Below are 19,481 nucleotides of genomic sequence, written 5' to 3' on the forward strand. Positions count from 1 at the left end.
TATATATATATATATATATATATATATATATATATATATATACCCTTTAAAAGAGCCAGTTCCTGAAAAACTTTCCCATTCCCAAATTAACCTTCAACCAATTTAAATATACCTAATTTCTCCAACCATTACAGAAAAATCGTCATCAACATCGGGAATTTCACACATCGTTTACGCCTTCCTCTCCGCCGAAGCCGAAGAGTTCATCGTTTTACCTTCTCCGACAAGACGAAGCGTTTGCAAAGATGAGTATTATTCATAAGTTATCCTTCTCAGCCGAAGCCGAATCGTTACAGAGATTTGCAAAGCTCATTATTTGTTCAGAATTTCTGAATTCATCCTAAAATTTTTCAGATATTAGGCATTCAGGAAGATATTTTTTCTTCATCTTCACTCCTCTATACAAAACCCTAACTCTAATCGTTATTTTTGATCAATTCACTCTATCCCCTTTCAGTTCTTCAGTCCTTTAACTTTGTTATAATTTTGCCCTAATTTTCGATTTCCTACAGTTTCAAACGACAAGGGTTTAAATATTCCAGCAGTAGCTGTATCGGTTGTGATTTCTTTCCTAAATTAGGTATTTCTTGTTATATACATGCTTTTCATTCAAATTTTACTGAAGTTATTGTTACAATACTCTCATGTTTTGATTTACAGTCTTTAATCTTTAATTTACAATAGATGCAGATTGTCTCATGTTAAAAGGGTGCTAAATCAAGTTTAATTGCCTGTAACCTGTTTTTAATTTTTAATTATTGATCATATGTAAAGTGGACATGTGCATATCAATTGTCAATAATTATGGTTTTTTAATAAACTTGATTTGGTTTGGAATCGGAGAGGAGAAAGTGTAAAACCCCGAAAATTTCTACAATAAATAGATGTGAATTATTAATAGTAAATATTTTCCTTGTGACGAATAATCATATATATATATATGTCATATGAATGTGATTATCTGTGTTTGAGAACCCAACAAGTGATTTTAAGTGAGAGAAATCAAGTGTTATGGCCAGCGTGTAAAATGCCCAGCAGCAGGCATTTTTGTGCTGCGCGGTCGACCGTGGCGGTCGACCGACGCGGTCGACCGCACAGCGGTCAGAGAGTTTCCAGGTTATTTTTTCTTTGCGGTTTTTGTTTCGGGTCTTTTGGGTTTCGGGCCGGGTTAGGGAGTTAGTATTTATACCAACTCAACCCAGGAGAGCCTCTCCTCTCCTCAGACCTAAAACCCTAGCCCCCATCTCTCTCCTCTCAAAAACCCTAGCTGGACCTGGTGATTTGAGGAATTTGGAGGAGTTCCAGGGGATTTTCGCAGATCTGAGCAAAGGAGGATCATCCCCAGAGCTTTTGTCAGCACCTAAGGCGAGTATCATCTCGCCCAATCCCTCACCCCTATTTTCTATGGTTTTATTTCGATTTTTCATGAGTTTTTGAAGAGCCCAACATGTATTTTCGTATAAAAACGAGTTCTTTACATTATGGATTGCAAGAATCGATATTTCAGTTTATGAAAGTTCACCAACGTTGGTCGACCGATGCGGTCGACCGCTGAGCTTGTTTTAAGGCTTCGGTCGACCGCAAATTATTTCGGTCGACCGCGATGTTCTTTCGGTCGACCACAAATTATTTCGGTCGACCGCGATGTTCTTTCGGTCGACCGCAAATTATTTCGGTCGACCGTGGCGTTCTTCCGGTCGACCGCCAGTCGCATACCAGAGTGCGGTTGACCGGTGCGGTCGACCGCCGCACTTTCTGTTGTGCTTTCCTGTTCTGGATATTTTTGGATATATTACTTATGTTCGGGGGTTTGCCTGGACTATCTGACCTTGGTTTCCTGTTCTGGATATTTTTGGATATATTACTTATGTTCGGGGGTTTGCCTGGACTATCTGACCTTGGTATTTAGTCTCACTATGTAATCCATGCATGATAGATGACCTGAGGGTATGATTTGGAGACTTACACACTTTTTGAGTGTGGATTGATATAAGTAGACTTCACTATATACATCATAGCGATATTTTCACTATTCCACAGTTTTGAGTGTGGATTGATATAAGTAGACTTCACTATATACATCATAGCGATATTTTCACTATTCCACAGTCCTCGTGTTGGACTAAAATCCATAGAAGTCCTCGTGTTGGACTATAATCCATATCAGTCCTCGTTTTGGACTATAATCAATTTCAGTCCTCGTGTTGGATATTTGCCATTTATTCTATGAGTTGCAAACTACCTTATATAGTTCCTGTTTCGGACATAGTTCTTAACCCTGCATATGACCTTCTAACAGAAGTTCACGACATGATTTTGACATGACATTCATGTAGGCTATGATATGGTACTGCGCTTGTGTTCTGAGATTTGTTGTATTTCATTTATTATTGTTCCTGTATTAGAACCTCGGGTTTGGTGATTAGGGGTTTACAATTTGAGATATATGGTATATACATGAGGGTTTCCTTGTTTGGATTATTTCGCTCGACGTACCTATTCTCGTGTTGTAAATATCTAACCACTAAAACCCTCTTTAGCAAGACCAATGATTTTAGATCTATTATATATTAACTGTATTTTCTTATACAACAAGCCCTTTCCCTTGGGGTTGGTTGTGATGTTACTCGCTAGCGCTTTAACACTCGTTGTCCCTCCCCCTTTCAGTTCACGAGCCATGAGCACGGAGAGCCGCAGGTTGATAGTGGACCACTTTAGTGTTCAGCTTTATATTTTAGCTATGTAATAATTTCTTTGGGCTCCACTGTAGTTGGTATTATACATTTGAGGACTATGCTATAGATGTTGTAAAGGTTGTATGCCTTATATCCTTCATTCAGACTTGTTGTATTTGAGGCTTGTTGAGAACCCCAGTATTTTCATTTCAGACATTGTCTTTGTATTTTCTGTATGTTGGATGATGAAATAGCATTTCGATCCCTATCATTTCATCAGTTATCTATTGTATTATCTTTTACTTGCTTTTTGTACCTACACCTGTTATTGACTCTACTAGAGTGATAGAATTGTGATGGTGAAACATGTTATTGCACGGTGTGGTGCATGGCAAGTTTGACATTCTTGGTTTCACCAAGGACTGCTGCAGCCTTGTGTGAACCCAGGGGCGTCACAGTTGGTATCAGAACTCTAGTTCCAGTATCCTTAGGATCATCCTGTGTCGAGTCGTGGAGCTAGGATAGAGTTTCCTAGGATTTATGTATAGAGTCCGTAAGGATTTCCTAGTATGAGTGAGGATGATGTATGCGTATATCTAATAATTTGAGAAATTTTTTTTTATGACAACTATTTTTGTATAAGTTTAAAGTATTTGTGCAATACTATATGTTGTGAAAATCTTATTGTGATACGCTATTTATAGGAGTCTATTTTGACTCATAAACTCTTATTTTCTTATGATCAGAGAGATGGCAGGTCGTGGTAGACCTCGTACCAGGAGAGCTACCTAGGCTGAGTCACAGCAGACTCCGTCAGAGCAGCAGCCAGCTCAGCAGGCTCCTCAGTATTTGGTGGACATCATGGCTCCTCTTATCGCCCGGATGACAGCCATTGAGGAGTTGGTGACTACTCATATAACACCACGGACACCTCCACCACCAGTAGCTCAGCAGCCGGTGATACCTACCGTTCCTGTTAGAGAGAGACCCCCAGAGGCCACGCCTGCAGCTATTCCTTTAGTAGTCCCAGATAGAGCCACAGAGCAGGAGACTTGGCTCCGTATGGTAGAGAGGTACAAGAAGATGAGGGCACCGGAGTTCCAGGGGTCACCAGACCCTCTTGCAACCCATAAGTGGAAGGAGGATGTGAGCAACATTCTCGATATACTCGGTGTAGATTCAGTCCAGAAGCAGAGACTGGCATCCTACAGCCTGAAGGGAGATGCCGGGAGGTGGTACCGACTCCAGTTCACTCCAGAGCAGAGGTTGACCCTCATGTGGGAGGATTTCATATATTTCTTCAATGGACAGTACGTTTCTTCAGCAGCACAGACTGGGAAGGAACTTGAGTTGTCCCGTTTGACTCTGGGGGACATGACGGTTGCAGACTTTGAGAGCAGGTTCATGGAGCTGCTGCATTTCATGGGAATGTGGCAGACAGGAGAGCGTCAGGCTCAGATGTTCTTGGCAGGGCTTCGCCCTAACATCCGCCGGTACCTCGTGTCGAGGAGATTTTATTTAGTCAAGGAGGTGGCTGAGGCTGCCACTTCTCAGGAGATTGAGACTTCTATGTTCCAGAAAGACAAGGAAGGGAAGGCCAAGACCGGACAGAGTGGGGACAAGGGCAAGAACAAGAGAGGTTTTCCTGGACATCAGTAGCAGCATCAGGGCCCTTATAAAAGGGGACCCCAGCAGGAGCAGAGAGCGCATCAGCAGCGCAAGTTCCAGGGATCCTGCTTTAACTGTCACAAGGTCGGGCATAAGGCATCAGAGTGCCGCAGCGCCCCAGCAGGAGCCCAGTAGGGCAAAGGTCCGAACCAGCAGCAGCAGCAGCGCCAGCAGGGTAGAGGTCAGGGCCAGCAGAACAGGCTTGAGGCACCACCAGCAGCTCAGAGGACTGAGGGACAGATTCGGGCAGTTCAGGAGGTTCCCCAGGGACAGATTATCCCAAATTCTCCAGCACCATCAGCAGAGCAGTCTTCAGCCACGGGCAGGGTATATGTAGTGGTTCCTTGTGATCATGGCGCCAGCGGAGCTGTAGTGGAGGGTACGTTCTTTGTGAACTCTCTTCCCGCCCGTATTCTTTTCGATTCGGGAGCTTCGCATTCATTCATCTCGCATGCATTTATGACTAGACTCCAGCTCATAGCTCAGCCCCTAGACACCCCTCTATCTGTTTCCACCCCTTTAGGTGAGGTATCGCTTCTTGAGAGCGTTTGTAGGAGGTGTACCGTCAGTTTAGATGAGTCGGAGTTCATAGTGGATTTGATAGTGTTGCATATGTCCGAGTTCGATGTCATTCTTGGTATGGATTGGTTGTCTTCCTACCATATTAGTATTGACTGCTTTGCGAAAACAGTCAAGTTGTGAGCGTCCGATGGATCCGAGATGATTGTAGCTACCTCTCAGGGCAACCGATTTGCGGAGTCATTTCTGGCATACATCGAGGAGGTGATGCGACGGGATCAGGTAGCCGAGTTATTGGAGACTAGAGTTGTCTCAGATTACCAGGATGTCTTTCAAGACATACCTGGATTACCTCCTGTGAGAGAGGTTGAGTTCTGTATTGAGTTGCAGCCAGGCACAACCCCGATATCCCGCGCACCCTATCGCATGGCACCAGCTGAGATGAGAGAGCTGCAGACCCAATTGGACGAGTTGTTAGCTCAGGGCTTTATTCGTCGGAGTCATTCTCCGTGGGGCGCGCCGATCCTCTTCGTGAAGAAGAAGGATGGTAGTATGAGATTATGCATTGATTATAGAGAGTTGAACAAGATCGCTATCCGGAATAGGTACCCACTACCTAGGATTGATGACTTGTTTGACCAGTTGCAGGGAGCGCAGTATTTCTCGAAGATTGATCTTCGTTCTGGCTATCACCAGTTGCGAGTTCGGGAGATGGATATTCCCAAGACCGCCTTTCTTACTCGATATGGTTCTTTCGAGTTCTTGGTCATGCCATTTGGATTGACCAATGCACCCACGGTATTCATGGACTTGATGAACCGGGTGTTTCGTCCCTTCTTAGATCAGTTCGTGATCGTTTTCATCGATGATATTCTCATTTACTCGAGGTCGGAGGCGGATCATGAGAAGCATCTACGGATAGCATTGAGGACTCTTCAGGAGCATCAGCTGTATGCTAAGTTTAGCAAGTGCGAGTTTTGGCTTTCAGAAGTTAGATTTCTTGGCCACGTCATCAGTCGAGAGGGTATAGCAGTGGACCCGGCTAAGGTCACGGTAGTCCTTGATTGGGAGCCACCGCAGTCGAGAGGGTATAGCAGTGGACCCGGCTAAGGTCACGGTAGTCCTTGATTGGGAGCCACCGAAGACTGTGACAGAGATTCGCAGCTTTATGGGCTTAGCTGGATATTATAGGAAGTTCATTCAGGACTTCTCGAAGATTTCGACGCCTATTACCCACCTTACGAAGAAGGGTGTACAGTTCATATGGAGCATGGAGTGCCAGAAGGCCTTTGATATTTTGAAGACTAAGTTGACTACATCGCCGGTTTTGACTATTCCGAGCAGTGACAGGACATTTGTTGTGTATACAGATGCATCATTGGCAGGCTTAGGAGGCGTACTGATGCAGACTCAGAGGGTAGTAGCCTACATCTCACGGCAATTGAGGGTGCATGAACAGAACTAACCCACTCATGACTTGGAGTTAGCAGCAGTGGTGTTCGCACTGAAGTCATGGAGGCACTACTTGTATGGAGTGCAATTTGAGCTATTCACAGACCATCAGAGTCTGAAGTACCTCTTTTCTCAGAAGGAACTCAATCAGAGGCAGAGGAGGTGGATTGAGTTTATCAAGGACTACGAGTTCGTGATTCAGTATCATCCAGGGAAGGAGAATGTCGTAGCAGATGCTTTGAGTAGGAAGCGTCGGCATCGGGTTGCGGCTTTGAGGTGTTCCTTGTTCAGAGATCTTATCACTCTTAGCCAGTTTGATATTAGACCCGAGATTAGAGGAACCAGTGCATTCTTGGGAGCTATGTCAGTGCAGCCATCTTAGAGTGACAGGGTTGTCAGAGCTCAGTTGGAGGACTCTTGGATTCAAACCCGTAAGGGGGAGACTTCCAAAGAGCCTAAGGCGGACTGGACCATTAGAGCAGATGGAGGATTACGGATGAAGGGTAGATTGGTCATGCCAGCCAGTGTAGAGTTGAAGAGGGAGTTATTTGACGAGGCGCACCGTACTCGGTACACAGTACATCCAGGGACTACAAAGATGTACAAGGACCTGAAGAGGCATTTCTGGTGGAGTGGTATGCGGAGAGAGATTGCAGACTATGTGGCTAGATGTTTTACCTGTCAGCAGGTGAAGGCAGAGCATCAGAGACCGGCAGGGACACTGCAGCCTTTACCCATTCCAGAGTGGAAGTGGGCAGATATTTCCATGGATTTTATTGTGGGGTTGCCGAAGTCGAAGAAGGGGAATGATTCAGTTTGGGTGATAGTGGACCGGTTGACGAAGTCAGCACATTTTATTCTAGTGAGGACCACTTATATAGCCGAGGCTTATGCGAGAATCTTCATTCGGGAGATAGTTCAACTTCACGGAGTACCGGACATGATCGTGTCAGATAGAGGATTGATTTTCACTTCACACTTTTTGAGGAGTTTTCAGGACTCATTTGGCAGCACGTTATCTTATAGCAGTGTATTTCACCCCCAAACAGATGGCTAGACGGAGAGGGTGAATCAGGTGTTGGAGGACATGTTGCGGGCATGTGTCATTGACTTCCAAGGTAGTTGGGAGGATCATATTCCACTGATAGAGTTCGCTTATAACAATAGTTATCAAGCAACGATCGGTATGGCCCCGTATGAAGCATTGTATGGGAGACCTTGTAGATCACCGATATGTTGGGCCGAGCCGGAGGATAGCTTGATGCTTGGGCCCGAACTAGTGAGGCAGACCACTGAGAAGGTAGCTTTGATCAGTGAACGAATTTTAGCCGCTCAGAGTCGGTAGAAGAGCTATGCAGATAAGAGGCGAAGACCCCTAGAGTTTCAGGTTGGAGATTTGGTTATGCTTAAGGTATCGCCTATGAAAGGCGTACATCGATTCGGAAGGTGAGGGAAGCTTGCACCGAGATATATTGGGCCTTTTCAGATCCTAGAGCGCATTGGAGCTGTGTCATACAGACTAGATCTTCCAGCATTGATGTCTAGTATACACAACGTGTTCCATATTTCTATGCTTAAGAAGCACTTGCATGATGAGGAGCAGCAGCGAGTATTGGATGCACCTGAGATCGAGCTTCAGGATGATTTGACTACTATTGAGATTCTGGTTCGTATTCTTGCCAGAGAGGACAAGAGGCTTATAAACAAGGTAATTCCCTTGGTGAAAGTTCAGTGGAACCGAGGAGGCATTGAGGAGATTTCTTGGGAGCGCGAAGAGGACATGCGTCGTGACTACCCACACTTGGTTGAGCAGGTAAATAAATTCTCATTATGATTACATATCTTAATTTATGTGCATATCTTTGGTTAGGTTTGCATTTAACGCTATAATGAGAATACTTTCGCTTAATCTTTAATCTTTTGGAACACATGGTATATGTATGGGGGGTTCCTTGTTTGGATTCTTCGCCCGATGTACTAGTTCCACTAGATTAGGATTGAGCGAGAATATTATCATTTTAGATCGTTAAGTGTAAATATCTCTATAAGGTTATCTAAGAGTTCATATTTCAAGTTCGCATGATCTCCGAATTTCGAGGACGAAATTCTTTTAAGGGGGGAAGAATGTAAAACCCCAAAATTTTCTACAATAAATAGATGTGAATTATTAATAGTAAATATTTTCCTTGTGATGAATAATCATATATATGTCATATGAATGTGATTATCTGTGTTTGAGAACCCAACAAGTGATTTTAAGTGAGAGAAATCGAGTGTTATGGCCAGCGTGTAAAATGCCCAGCAGCAGGCATTTTTGTGCTGCGTGGTCGACCGACGCGGTCGACCGTGGCGGTCGACCGACACGGTCGACCGCACAGCGGTCATAGAGTTTACAGGTTTTGTTTTCTTTGCGGTTTTTGTTTCGGGTCTTTTGGGTTTCGGGTCGGGTTAGGGAGTTAGTATTTATACCAACTCAACCCAGGAGAGCCTCTCCTCTCCTCAGACCTAAAACCCTAGCCCCCATCTCTCTCCTCTCAAAAACCCTAGCTGGACCTGGTGATTTGAGGAATTTGGAGGAGTTCCAGGGGATTTTCGCAGATCTGAGCAAAGGAGGATCATCCCCAGAGCTTTTGTCAGCACCTAAGGCGAGTATCAACTCGCTCAATCCCTCACCCCTATTTTCTATGGTTTTATTTCGATTTTTCATGAGTTTTTGAAGAGCCCAACAGGTATTTTCGTATAAAAACGAGTTCTTTACATTATGGATTGCAAGAATCGATATTTCAGTTTATGAAAGTTCACCAACGTTTTGTCTTTCAATTATTAAAACGTTTTTGGTTTGTTTCTCATGGATTTAGAATATGGAAAACGTAGATTTCAACCTTGGGATTAGTGTTTATTTTCAGTATGATTTTTGAGAAGTTAGAACTCTTGTTATCGTGTATAAATGAGAATTTTGTTCCAGGTTTCGAGCTGACAGAAACCCAGATTTGGGTTTCTGTCCGCTCGGCGGTCGACCGGTGCGGTCGACCGCTGAGCTCGTTTTAAGGCTTCGATCGACCGCAAATTATTTCGGTCGACCGCGATGTTCTTTCGGTCGACCGCAAATTATTTCGGTCGACCGCGACCGCAAATTATTTCGGTCGACCGCGATGTTCTTTCGGTCGACCGCAAATTATTTCGGTCGACCGCGACGTTCTTCCGGTCGACCGCCAGTCGCATACCAGAGTGCGGTCAACCGGTGCGGTCGACCGCCGCACTTTCTGTTGTGATTTCCTGTTCTGGATATTTTTGGATATATTACTTATGTTCGGGGGTTTGCCTGGACTATCTGACCTTGGTATTTAGTCTCACTATGTAATCCATGCATGATAGATGACCTGAGGGTATGATTTGGGGACTTACACACTGTTTGAGTGTGGATTGATATAAGTAGACTTCACTATATACATCATAGCGATATTTTCACTATTCCACAGTTTTGAGTGTGGATTGATATAAGTAGACTTCACTATATACATCATAGCGATATTTTCACTATTCCACAGTCCTCGTGTTGGACTAAAATCCATAGAAGTCCTCGTGTTGGACTATAATCCATTTCAGTCCTCGTGTTGGACTATAATCCATTTCAGTCCTCGTGTTGGATATTTGTCATTTATTCTATGAGTTGGAAACTACCTTATATAGTTCCTGTTTCGGACATAGTTCTTAACCCTGCATATGACCTTCTCACAGAAGTTCACGACATGATTTTGACAAGACATTCATGTAGGCTATGATATGGTACTGCGCTTGTGTTCTGAGATTTGTTGTATTTAATTTTTATTGTTCCTATATTAGAACCTCAGGTTTGGTGATTAGGGGTTTACAATTTGAGATATAAGGTATATACATGAGGGTTTCCTTGTCAGGATTATTTCGCTCGACGTACCTATTCTCGTGTTGTAAATATCTAACCACTAAAACCCTCTTTAGCAAGACCAATGATTTTAGATCTATTATATATTAACTGTATTTTCTTATACAACAAGCCCTTTCCCTTGGGGTTGGTTGTGATGTTACTCGCTAGCGCTTTGACGCTCGTTATCCCTCCCCCTTTCAGGTCACGAGCTAGGAGCACGGAGAGCCGCAGGTTGATAGTGGACCACTTTAGTGTTCAGCTTTACATTTTAGCAATGTAATAATTTCTTTGGGCTCCACTGTAGTTGGTATTATACATTTGAGGACTATGCTATAGATGTTGTAACGGTTGTATGCCTTATATCCTTCATTCAGACTTGTTGTATTTGAGGCTTGTTGAGAACCCCAGTATTTGCATTTCAGACATTGTCTTTGTATTTTCTGTATGTTGGATGATGAAATAGCATTTCGATCCCTATTATTTCATCAGTTATCTCTTGTATTATCTTTTACTTGCTTTTTGTACCTACACCTGTTATTGACTATACTAGAGTGATAGAATTGTGATGGTGAAACATGTTATTGCACGGTGTGGTGCACTGTTATTGACTATACTAGAGTGATAGAATTGTGATGGTGAAACATGTTATTGCACGGTGTGGTGCATGACAAGTTTGACATTCTTGGTTTCACCAAGGACTGCAGCCTTATGTGAACCCAGGGTCGTCACAGAAAGATTTGGGTTGTCTATGATTTTGTTCTGGAATTGGAGAATCACAAATGATATAGTTGAGTTATTTAATATTTTAGTTAATGATTTCGGTTGTGATTTATTTCCTACAATCAACTATTTTTTTTCTCATCAAAGCTATCTTGCATTGTTTAAGATGACCACTGGAAACAGGCTTTTTATAAATTTAGCTCTCATTTATTTTTTATTGGATAATTAGTTATTGCATATCGAAGAACTATATTGGATCCTTTGAAATATCATAGATAACATTGTTATTCTAACTATTTAGAAGAACTATATTGGATCCTTTGAAATATCATAGATAACATTGTTATTCTAACTATTTAGTCTTTTTCTTACAACCATCATAATGTAGTTTTACATATTAGCTGGTTGGTATATATGAATGACGTGTTCTGAACAAAGATATTCAATAAGCCATTATCCGAAAAATCAATAAAATTGTCTACAATTCCAAAATTGATGCTGGACAGGATGAAGTTGAAACAAGTATGTATGTTAAAACACACTTACGCATGCACATATGAAATTCTCCCAAAATAGTCATACCCAAAAATTAATTTTGTTCTAAAGACCCCGTTGATATGTAGGTAATTATTTTATTGGTTGCTGCACATCATCCATAGGCATTCAAGCATTCTAGATACTTTGATTTGGTATGTATTCATCTTACATGGTCACATGCTAACCTGTTTTTAATTTTTAATTATTGATCATATGTAAAGTGGACATGTGCATATCAATTGTCAATAATCATGGTTTTGTAATAAACTTGATTTGGTTTGGAATCGGAGAGGAGAAAGATTTGGGTTGTCTATGATTTGTTTCTGGATCGAATAGGAGAATCACAAATGATATAGTCGAGTTATTTAATTTTTTAGTTAATGGTTTTGGTTGTGATTTCTTTCCTACAATCAACTGTTCTTTTTTTTTCCTCATCAAATCTACCTTGCATTGTTTAAGATGACCACTAGCAACATGCTTTTTATAAATTTAGCTCTCATTTATTTTTTATTGGATAATTAGTAATTGCATATCGAAGAACTATATTGGATCCTTTGAAATATCATAGATAACATTGTTATTCTAACTATTTAGTCTTTTTCTTACAACCATCATAATGTAGTTTTACATATTAGCTGTTTGGTATATATGACTGACATGTTCTGAACAAAGATATTCAATAAGCCATTATCCGAAAAATCAATACAATTGTTTACAATTCAAAAATTGATGCTGGACAGGATGAAGTTGAAACAAGTATGTATGTTAAAACACACTTACGCATGCACATATGAATACACCAGAACTTGAATGAGCATACGCATACACATCCTACCTACTAAACTACATAAGTATACATATGTCTAGCGCTTTAGAGTCTCCAAAGACGAATGAAGTTTGTTCCAACCTAAGTTGCATGGAAACAGGTAGGGGTACATGTACCGGTAGGGGTGCAGGTAACACGCGCATGGGCGCACACACTATATATATATATATATATTGTGAGGAACAGGGTGCTTAGGCATACCCAATTCACCCAAAATAGGCATACCCAATTTCAACAACACACGCATATTGTCAAGGTGGCCATTATGAGGAACAGGGTGCTTAGGCATACCAAATTCACCCAAAATAGGCTTAAGGCGTCAATATTCAATAGGAGATCCTAGACGCTATATTGTGAGGCCTCAGAGCTGCCTCCGCCAAGGTAGAAGCCGAGATTGCTTTTTAAACAGCATGATAGTATAAAACAAATGCCCTATTGTATACAGGAAAACTGTAATGAAATAATGCAAGAGAATAGAAGTCATACTCATGGCCGCATAGTGTATGACCGGCCCGGCCCGGAATAGTAGTTTTTTTATTTTTTATTTTTATGTATTATATTATATATGTATATATAAATATATATAATATGTATAATATATGTATATATAATATATTTTTATATATGTATATATAACATATTTCTATATATGTATAATATGTCATATGTGTGTATATATATACTCTCTCTTAGTGTATAAGTATATATAAGTATACTCTCTCTTATGTAAGTATATTTATGTATAAGTATATATAAGTATACACTACCACATATTTGCTCTAACGCAACAGTTCTAGTGCAACGCTTATGACCGTTGCGCTAGGTATCTATGGGGGCGGTTTTGCAACGCTTTGACAACGGTTTACAAAAACCGCTTCATTAGGCCTAATAATTTTGATTTGGGCCGATTTTATAGGCTGGTTTGGGCTTAACACTGGAACTAAGTCTTATTTTTTCCCACCGCTTTACCAAATATCCCTCGTTCTCTCTCTCTCAAATCATCACCCCTTTCTAAAATATCTCCCTCTTCGTTCGCTCTGGGAGATCGCCATGGCCGAAATTCGTCGATCTCATCGCTGAACTCGTCGCTAATCTCTTCGCCGTTTTCCGATCTCATCGTCTCCGATCTCAACTCTGATTTCATCGTTGATCTTGTAACTAATCTCTTCGTCGAGCTGCTGGTCTCGTCTCCGATCTCATCTCCGATATAGGTCGTCGAGCTCGCAGCTAATCCGTCTCCGATCTCACTCTCCTTTGGACTCTCAGGTACCTCGTTCCTTTTATTTCTGATTTCTACAGTTTCTTCCCCTTTCTATTAGGGAAATTATTTAGTTGTTGATTTCCATCCTTTTCCCTGTTTTTGTTAGGTGTAGAGAAAGTGACGGTGGATATCGAAAGCAACAAGCTCACCGTAATTGGGAAAGTGGACCCAATAGAGATCCGCGATCTGGTTCAGAGCAAAAGTCGCAAGAAAGTGGAGCTCATCTCGCCTCAACCAAAGAAGAACAAGGACGGCAAGAAGGAGGATGCTCCCAAGTCCAAAGAGGTTTAATCTTATTTCTTCTCAATTTGATCATCGAATTCTATGTGGTTTCCTTTGAAAAACATTTCCATTTTTAAATAGTATTTATTTATTTTTGTTAGCCTTCATTGGTGACTGTGGAGTTAAAAATTCGGTTGCATTGTGAGGGTTGCACTAAGAAAACCAGAAAGAAAATTATGGGTATTAAAGGTAAAAAGATTCAGCTGATATTTATTTACGTTTTAGTATCCATTCTTTTTTATCTGTGGAGATTGCATTTCTTATCGCGCATGAAATTAGGTCGAACTATGTGGGCGGTTATTTGAAATTAAATATCTCCAACCTTGTACAGCTTTCGCAGTCCTGCTCTTTCTTTTCTGTTGGCTTATCGGCTATATTCCAGCGCCAGTAGCAGTCAGTGTCTGTAGTTCTCTATGAGTTATCATAATAAATTAAGTCCAATTTACAGTAATTTTTAGGCTTTTAGATGCAAATTAAGGAAAAGGCGAAGTTCACCAAATAAACCTAATTGATATCCTGGAAGTGTTTATTTTTCTTTGTTCTTTGAAATGTTTTGCCCTCACTTTACTCAAAAAATGGATTTAATTTTGCAAGCGCTTGGTTTCATTTCGGCTCTTTTCACGACAGTCCCTGAGCCAGTTCTCTGTAGTTGCTACTGATGCCTCTGCTAATTTAGGGCTTCTAGAACCATCAGAGCTCAGAACAAAGCAGCTGTCTGCTCGCATATTGCCAAATGTTCAGCTTTCGCTCTTTTTATGACCATCACTTTATAGTAAAGGATAAAGTTTTACAAATTTGCACCCTTAAAATATGTCAAGTATATGACCTTGAAGGTAACTGTTTATTACAGGGGTGGCAAGTGTGTCCATGGACCCTGCAAAGGACCAGGTCACGGTGAAAGGTAACCTTTTGTGTAGCTGTTCAAAATGAGACCCTCTCCACCTTGGCAATATAAATACTGAATAGAATGTGAAGTTTTATTAATTAGTTTTGATTTTAACTTGTATATTGTTATGTTATTGTAGGAGAAGTATTCAATTGCCGATTCAGGACGAAAATAGACCTTACAAACAATTAATAGTGCATGGAAAAGAAATGTTGTGAATGTAGAATATAGGAAAAGGGTATGCAACTGGGGAAATCCATAACAGAAATCCTAATGGAATGTTGTGCAACTCTTCAGTACTTGTAATTTGTAGGGTTCAAGTTCAAATTACAAAAATCTTAGTTCTTATGTTGAAGATTACCAACTAATAAGAACTAACGAATGTTTGTGTTCAGCCCTAATGGATGTTGAAGAGTACTAACTGATATTTGTGTTTAAACATTCAGTTCTTATGTTTTTGTTTGCAATAATATGTTTCGGTGCTTCAAGGATATTGACATCTCACTATTTTGAGACCATGGTGATTGTATCTGTATGTCTAAATATCCTATTATATGTAAAATGATTATTCTCCCTCCTATCTTTATTTTCTTACTGTCTTCTTATTAGAGACTATTAAGAGTTGGAACATGAAAATGATTTGGGGTAGCTCATGTTATCAAAGAAGAAACAGTAAGTATGAAGAATTTGATGATGGAGCATGTCAACAATATTGTGAATAATGTATCTAAATAGCAAGTACATCATGATGAATAATATGTTATTTTGTCGTGTATAATTATTTATTGTTATATCATTTCAGTGGGTTTGTATCTGTGATTAGATTTGCTCTTAAGGTATTTAGATTTGCCGCCGTCGGATTTTATTTACTTCGTGGTTGGGTGGATTACCAAGAAGTTGAGGGTGGATCAGTTTGAGACCGTGCGTTCTTGTGAAGGAGAGGATTTAAGTGATGTGATTTCTAAGGTAAGTGAAGAAGTTTTCGTTTTTAGGGTGTATTGATTTTTAGAACCCATTCGTTTACACTGATTTATTTTTAGACCCAGAATCTGTATGAATATGTTATCAAGTATGATGAAGTGCTATAATGTGATTTAAAATGCTATAATACAGTTAATACTAGTTAAACTACTGCATTAAAGGGCTCAACCACATCTACTTGTGTACAAGTTTTGACTTTTATAGGTGTTTTTTTTTTTGAGTTTTATGTAAGATTACTGTCTGGAGATGATTTTGGTCTAGATAATTCAGTTCATCATCTTGTTACTATAGTTGGTATTGGAGCAGGACTTGCACATCAAAAGGTGAAGGATATTAGTGAACAATTTCTGATATTTGTTTTTTATATTAAGTTTTATTTTGATATTAGTTTATTGGTTTGCATTTGCAGTGTGGATCAGAGATGGTTGCCGCTTTGTGGATAACTGAGATCTCTAGCCCTTTTCTACATATGAGAGAGCTTCTGAAAGAGATTGGTTATCATGATACTGATCTCAATTTAGCAGTTGATGTGAGTTTTAAGAAATCTAGTTTTCAATGGCTTTGTATTATTTAGCATGATTTCTCATTAACATGTTGGAGATTTATATATTTTTTTTGTAGTAATGTTCACTTAAACATGCTGATCCTCGGTAATGTCATAATAAAGGAATTCCTCCAGAGAGAAGGGAAGGGGAAAAAAGAAATTGATAAAAATAGTAAAGCCTTACCCTGTATCATTACTTATTTTGAGCATAGAAGTCTTGACATTTTATTTTTCTCTTGCACATAATACATGAATATGTACTTCATATACTAACCTTCTTAAAAAAAATCTTTAGAAGTCTTGAGATTTATTTTTCTCTTACATATAATACATGAATATGCACTTCATATATATACTAATCTTTTACAAAAAAAGGAGTGTTTATATGCAAATCAGAGCATTCTAGGATGACGGCCACCCTTTTGTCAATCATTTTCAAATGATGGGATTTTGATTGAAAATTAAATGAACAAGAGAAAAACTGATGACTCATTTCTTTTAATGATGCAGGTTCTATTTGCCTTCATATTCTCATTTGCAAGGATGATTGGTGGTCCATATCTCACATATGTTACTTTGACTGCAGATAATCATGTGCTTATTAAGGTATGACTCTTATTAAGTCCACTCTAATGTGAGGTTTTGGGGTCGGAGGTGCCGGTGCTGGTTGAGTTCGTGGCGGAGTGGTGCGGGCCGTACCGGTTGATCTCGCCCGTCATCGATTGCGCGTCTCAGGTTCGATTATGGATCCTTAACGAAATTTTGATTAGAGAAGCTTGTGTTATGGTTGCAGTTGGCGATTAATTGACCAATTTTGATTGATCGAGTAGCTGCAGTTTATTAATTCTCATACTTCAGTTTATTGATTCTCATAGCTCTAATTCTTTAATTTGACCGAGTTTTCGAAACTTCACTTAAAAGTTGAACTCTTTGGAGGACTTTGACTGCAAAGAATGGCCAATAAGAATGTAGACTGACCATTTGGAGTTACAAGTCTTAGCTTTAACTGCAGGTCTGCGGCTTGTCTAAAAATTTGCATGTAATATATACTTGCAAAATATAGTTTCAGTTAAAATTTATATCATGTACTGTAATGGTGTCTTTAGGCAAGCTGGAAGCATGTACAAGAATGTAAAGAAAAAAATTTATATCATGTACTGTAATGGTGTCTTTAGGCAAGCTGGAAGCATGTACAAGAATGTAAAGAAAAAGATTGAGAGGGGCATTGCTTTCCCAACTTGTATTTCGGTCAACAACATTGCATGTCATTACTCACCATTGGCCGGTGATGAGACTGTCTTGGAAGAGAATGATGTTGTGAAAATGTAAGGCTTAGAGGTCTACCATTTCTTAATTTGAAAAGTTTATAAGGATTGTAAGAATATTTATAGCTTCCTTTCGATTGTAGTGACATAGGGGTGTCATATAGATGGTTTTATTGCGGTTGTTGCACACATGTACTTCAAGAAGGACGTGTGGACTGGGAGAGCAGCGGATGTGATTACAGCAGCCAACACTATTGCAGAGGTTGCCCTGAGGCTTGTGAGACCAGGAAAGAAGGTGCGTGAAATATAATCTCTTTGTTGTGAATTGTTACCCAGATATTACAGTTATTTGATCTCTTAGTTAGATATCGTGAAATATAATCACTTTCTTTGTCTTGTGATTCGGTATATACATGTAAATGTTTCTCTGCTTCTATCATTGATTTATCTCTAGCTATTATATGTCCGTAACTATTATATGCATCTGACTTGAAGTTTCTATCATTATAGGCAGGCCAAGAATCCTTCAGATCCATTACAAGATCCTATTACAGAGGAGCTGCAGGCGCACTATTAGTCTATGATATCACCAGGTATTTATTTTTCAGAAATGTTCCCATGTCGTGCACTTCCTCTTCTCTATAGTACTTATTTATACTTACTTTTGTGTCCAATGTCAGGAGGGAGACTTTTAATCATCTGGCAGGCCAACATATCACCTTCCAATTTCAGAAGTTTCATGTTTTGTAATCAAATGTTGATGTACATTGTTTGAATGTTAGTTCGGTACGATATTTTCTGAGTTGAAATGTTGGTAGTGTGGATTTAATATTTTGTAATTTTTATACTATACCGATGTATGTTGGCACTTATCATTATGGTTGATTATGCTCAACATAATCACTTTTATATTGTGTATTAAAATTTGACTTGGCCATGTTCTTAAAAAGATTGTCCAGGTAATTGAATACCGTTACGGTAGAGGTAGGGCAACGGCAGTATATGAGGCGGTTTGAGAACCGTCGCACTTGCTCAAGGGCGACAGTTCCATAGCTAACGCAACGGTTTTGAACCGTTGCGTTAGAGCAAATATGTGGTAGTGATACTTTCTCTTATTTAAGTATATATAAGAATACTCTCTCTTATATATGTATAATGTATGCATGTATGTATATATATACTCTCTCTTAGTATATATGTATATATAAGTATACTCTCTCTTATATATGTATACTCTCTCTTATATAATATATTTCTATATATGTATAATATGTCATATGTGTATGTATATATATACTCTCTCTTAGTATATAAGTATATATAAGTATACTCTCTCTTATATAAGTATATATATGTATAAGTATATATAAGTATACTTTCTCTTATATAAGTATATATAAGAATACTCTCTCTTATATATGTATAATGTATGCATGTATGTATATATATACTCTCTCTTAGTATATATGTATATATAAGTATACTCTCTCTTATATATGTATACTCTCTCTTATATAATATATTTCTATATATGTATAATATGTCATATGTGTATGTATATATATACTCTCTCTTAGTATATAAGTATATATAAGTATACTCTCTCTTATATAAGTATATATATGTATAAGTATATATAAGTATACTTTCTCTTATATAAGTATATATAAGAATACTCTCTCTTATATATGTATAATGTATGCATGTATGTATATATATACTCTCTCTTAGTATATATGTATATATAAGTATACTCTCTCTTATATATGTATACTCTCTCTTATATAATATATTTCTATATATGTATAATATGTCATATGTGTATGTATATATATACTCTCTCTTAGTATATAAGTATATATAAGTATACTCTCTCTTATATAAGTATATATATGTATAAGTATATATAAGTATACTTTCTCTTATATAAGTATATATAAGAATACTCTCTCTTATATATG

The 19,481-nt window shown here is 39.1% G+C and overlaps 1 protein-coding gene and 1 long non-coding RNA gene across 2 annotated transcripts; both read left to right on the forward strand.

Annotated features, from left to right (window-relative positions):
* The first annotated feature begins 13,252 nt into the window (after positions 1-13,252).
* Positions 13,253-15,310, forward strand: LOC109828067. The gene is made up of 4 exons (XR_002243583.1): positions 13,253-13,567; positions 13,669-13,847; positions 13,946-14,033; positions 14,695-15,310. It is a non-coding gene; the product is annotated as an uncharacterized LOC109828067 (long non-coding RNA).
* Positions 15,311-15,857: 547 nt separating this feature from the next.
* On the forward strand, positions 15,858-18,438 carry LOC109828060 (transmembrane protein 136-like; the record flags this gene model as incomplete). Its single annotated transcript, XM_020395097.1, has 7 exons — positions 15,858-16,034; positions 16,121-16,240; positions 16,766-17,267; positions 17,431-17,580; positions 17,664-17,815; positions 18,031-18,113; positions 18,201-18,438. Coding segments are annotated over 3 exons (399 nt in total), but the record flags the coding sequence as incomplete, so codon positions are not given.
* Positions 18,439-19,481: the final 1,043 nt, after the last annotated feature.

Source organism: Asparagus officinalis, unplaced genomic scaffold, assembly GCF_001876935.1.
Source record: "Asparagus officinalis unplaced genomic scaffold, Aspof.V1 AsparagusV1_Un683, whole genome shotgun sequence".
NCBI lineage: Eukaryota > Viridiplantae > Streptophyta > Magnoliopsida > Asparagales > Asparagaceae > Asparagus > Asparagus officinalis.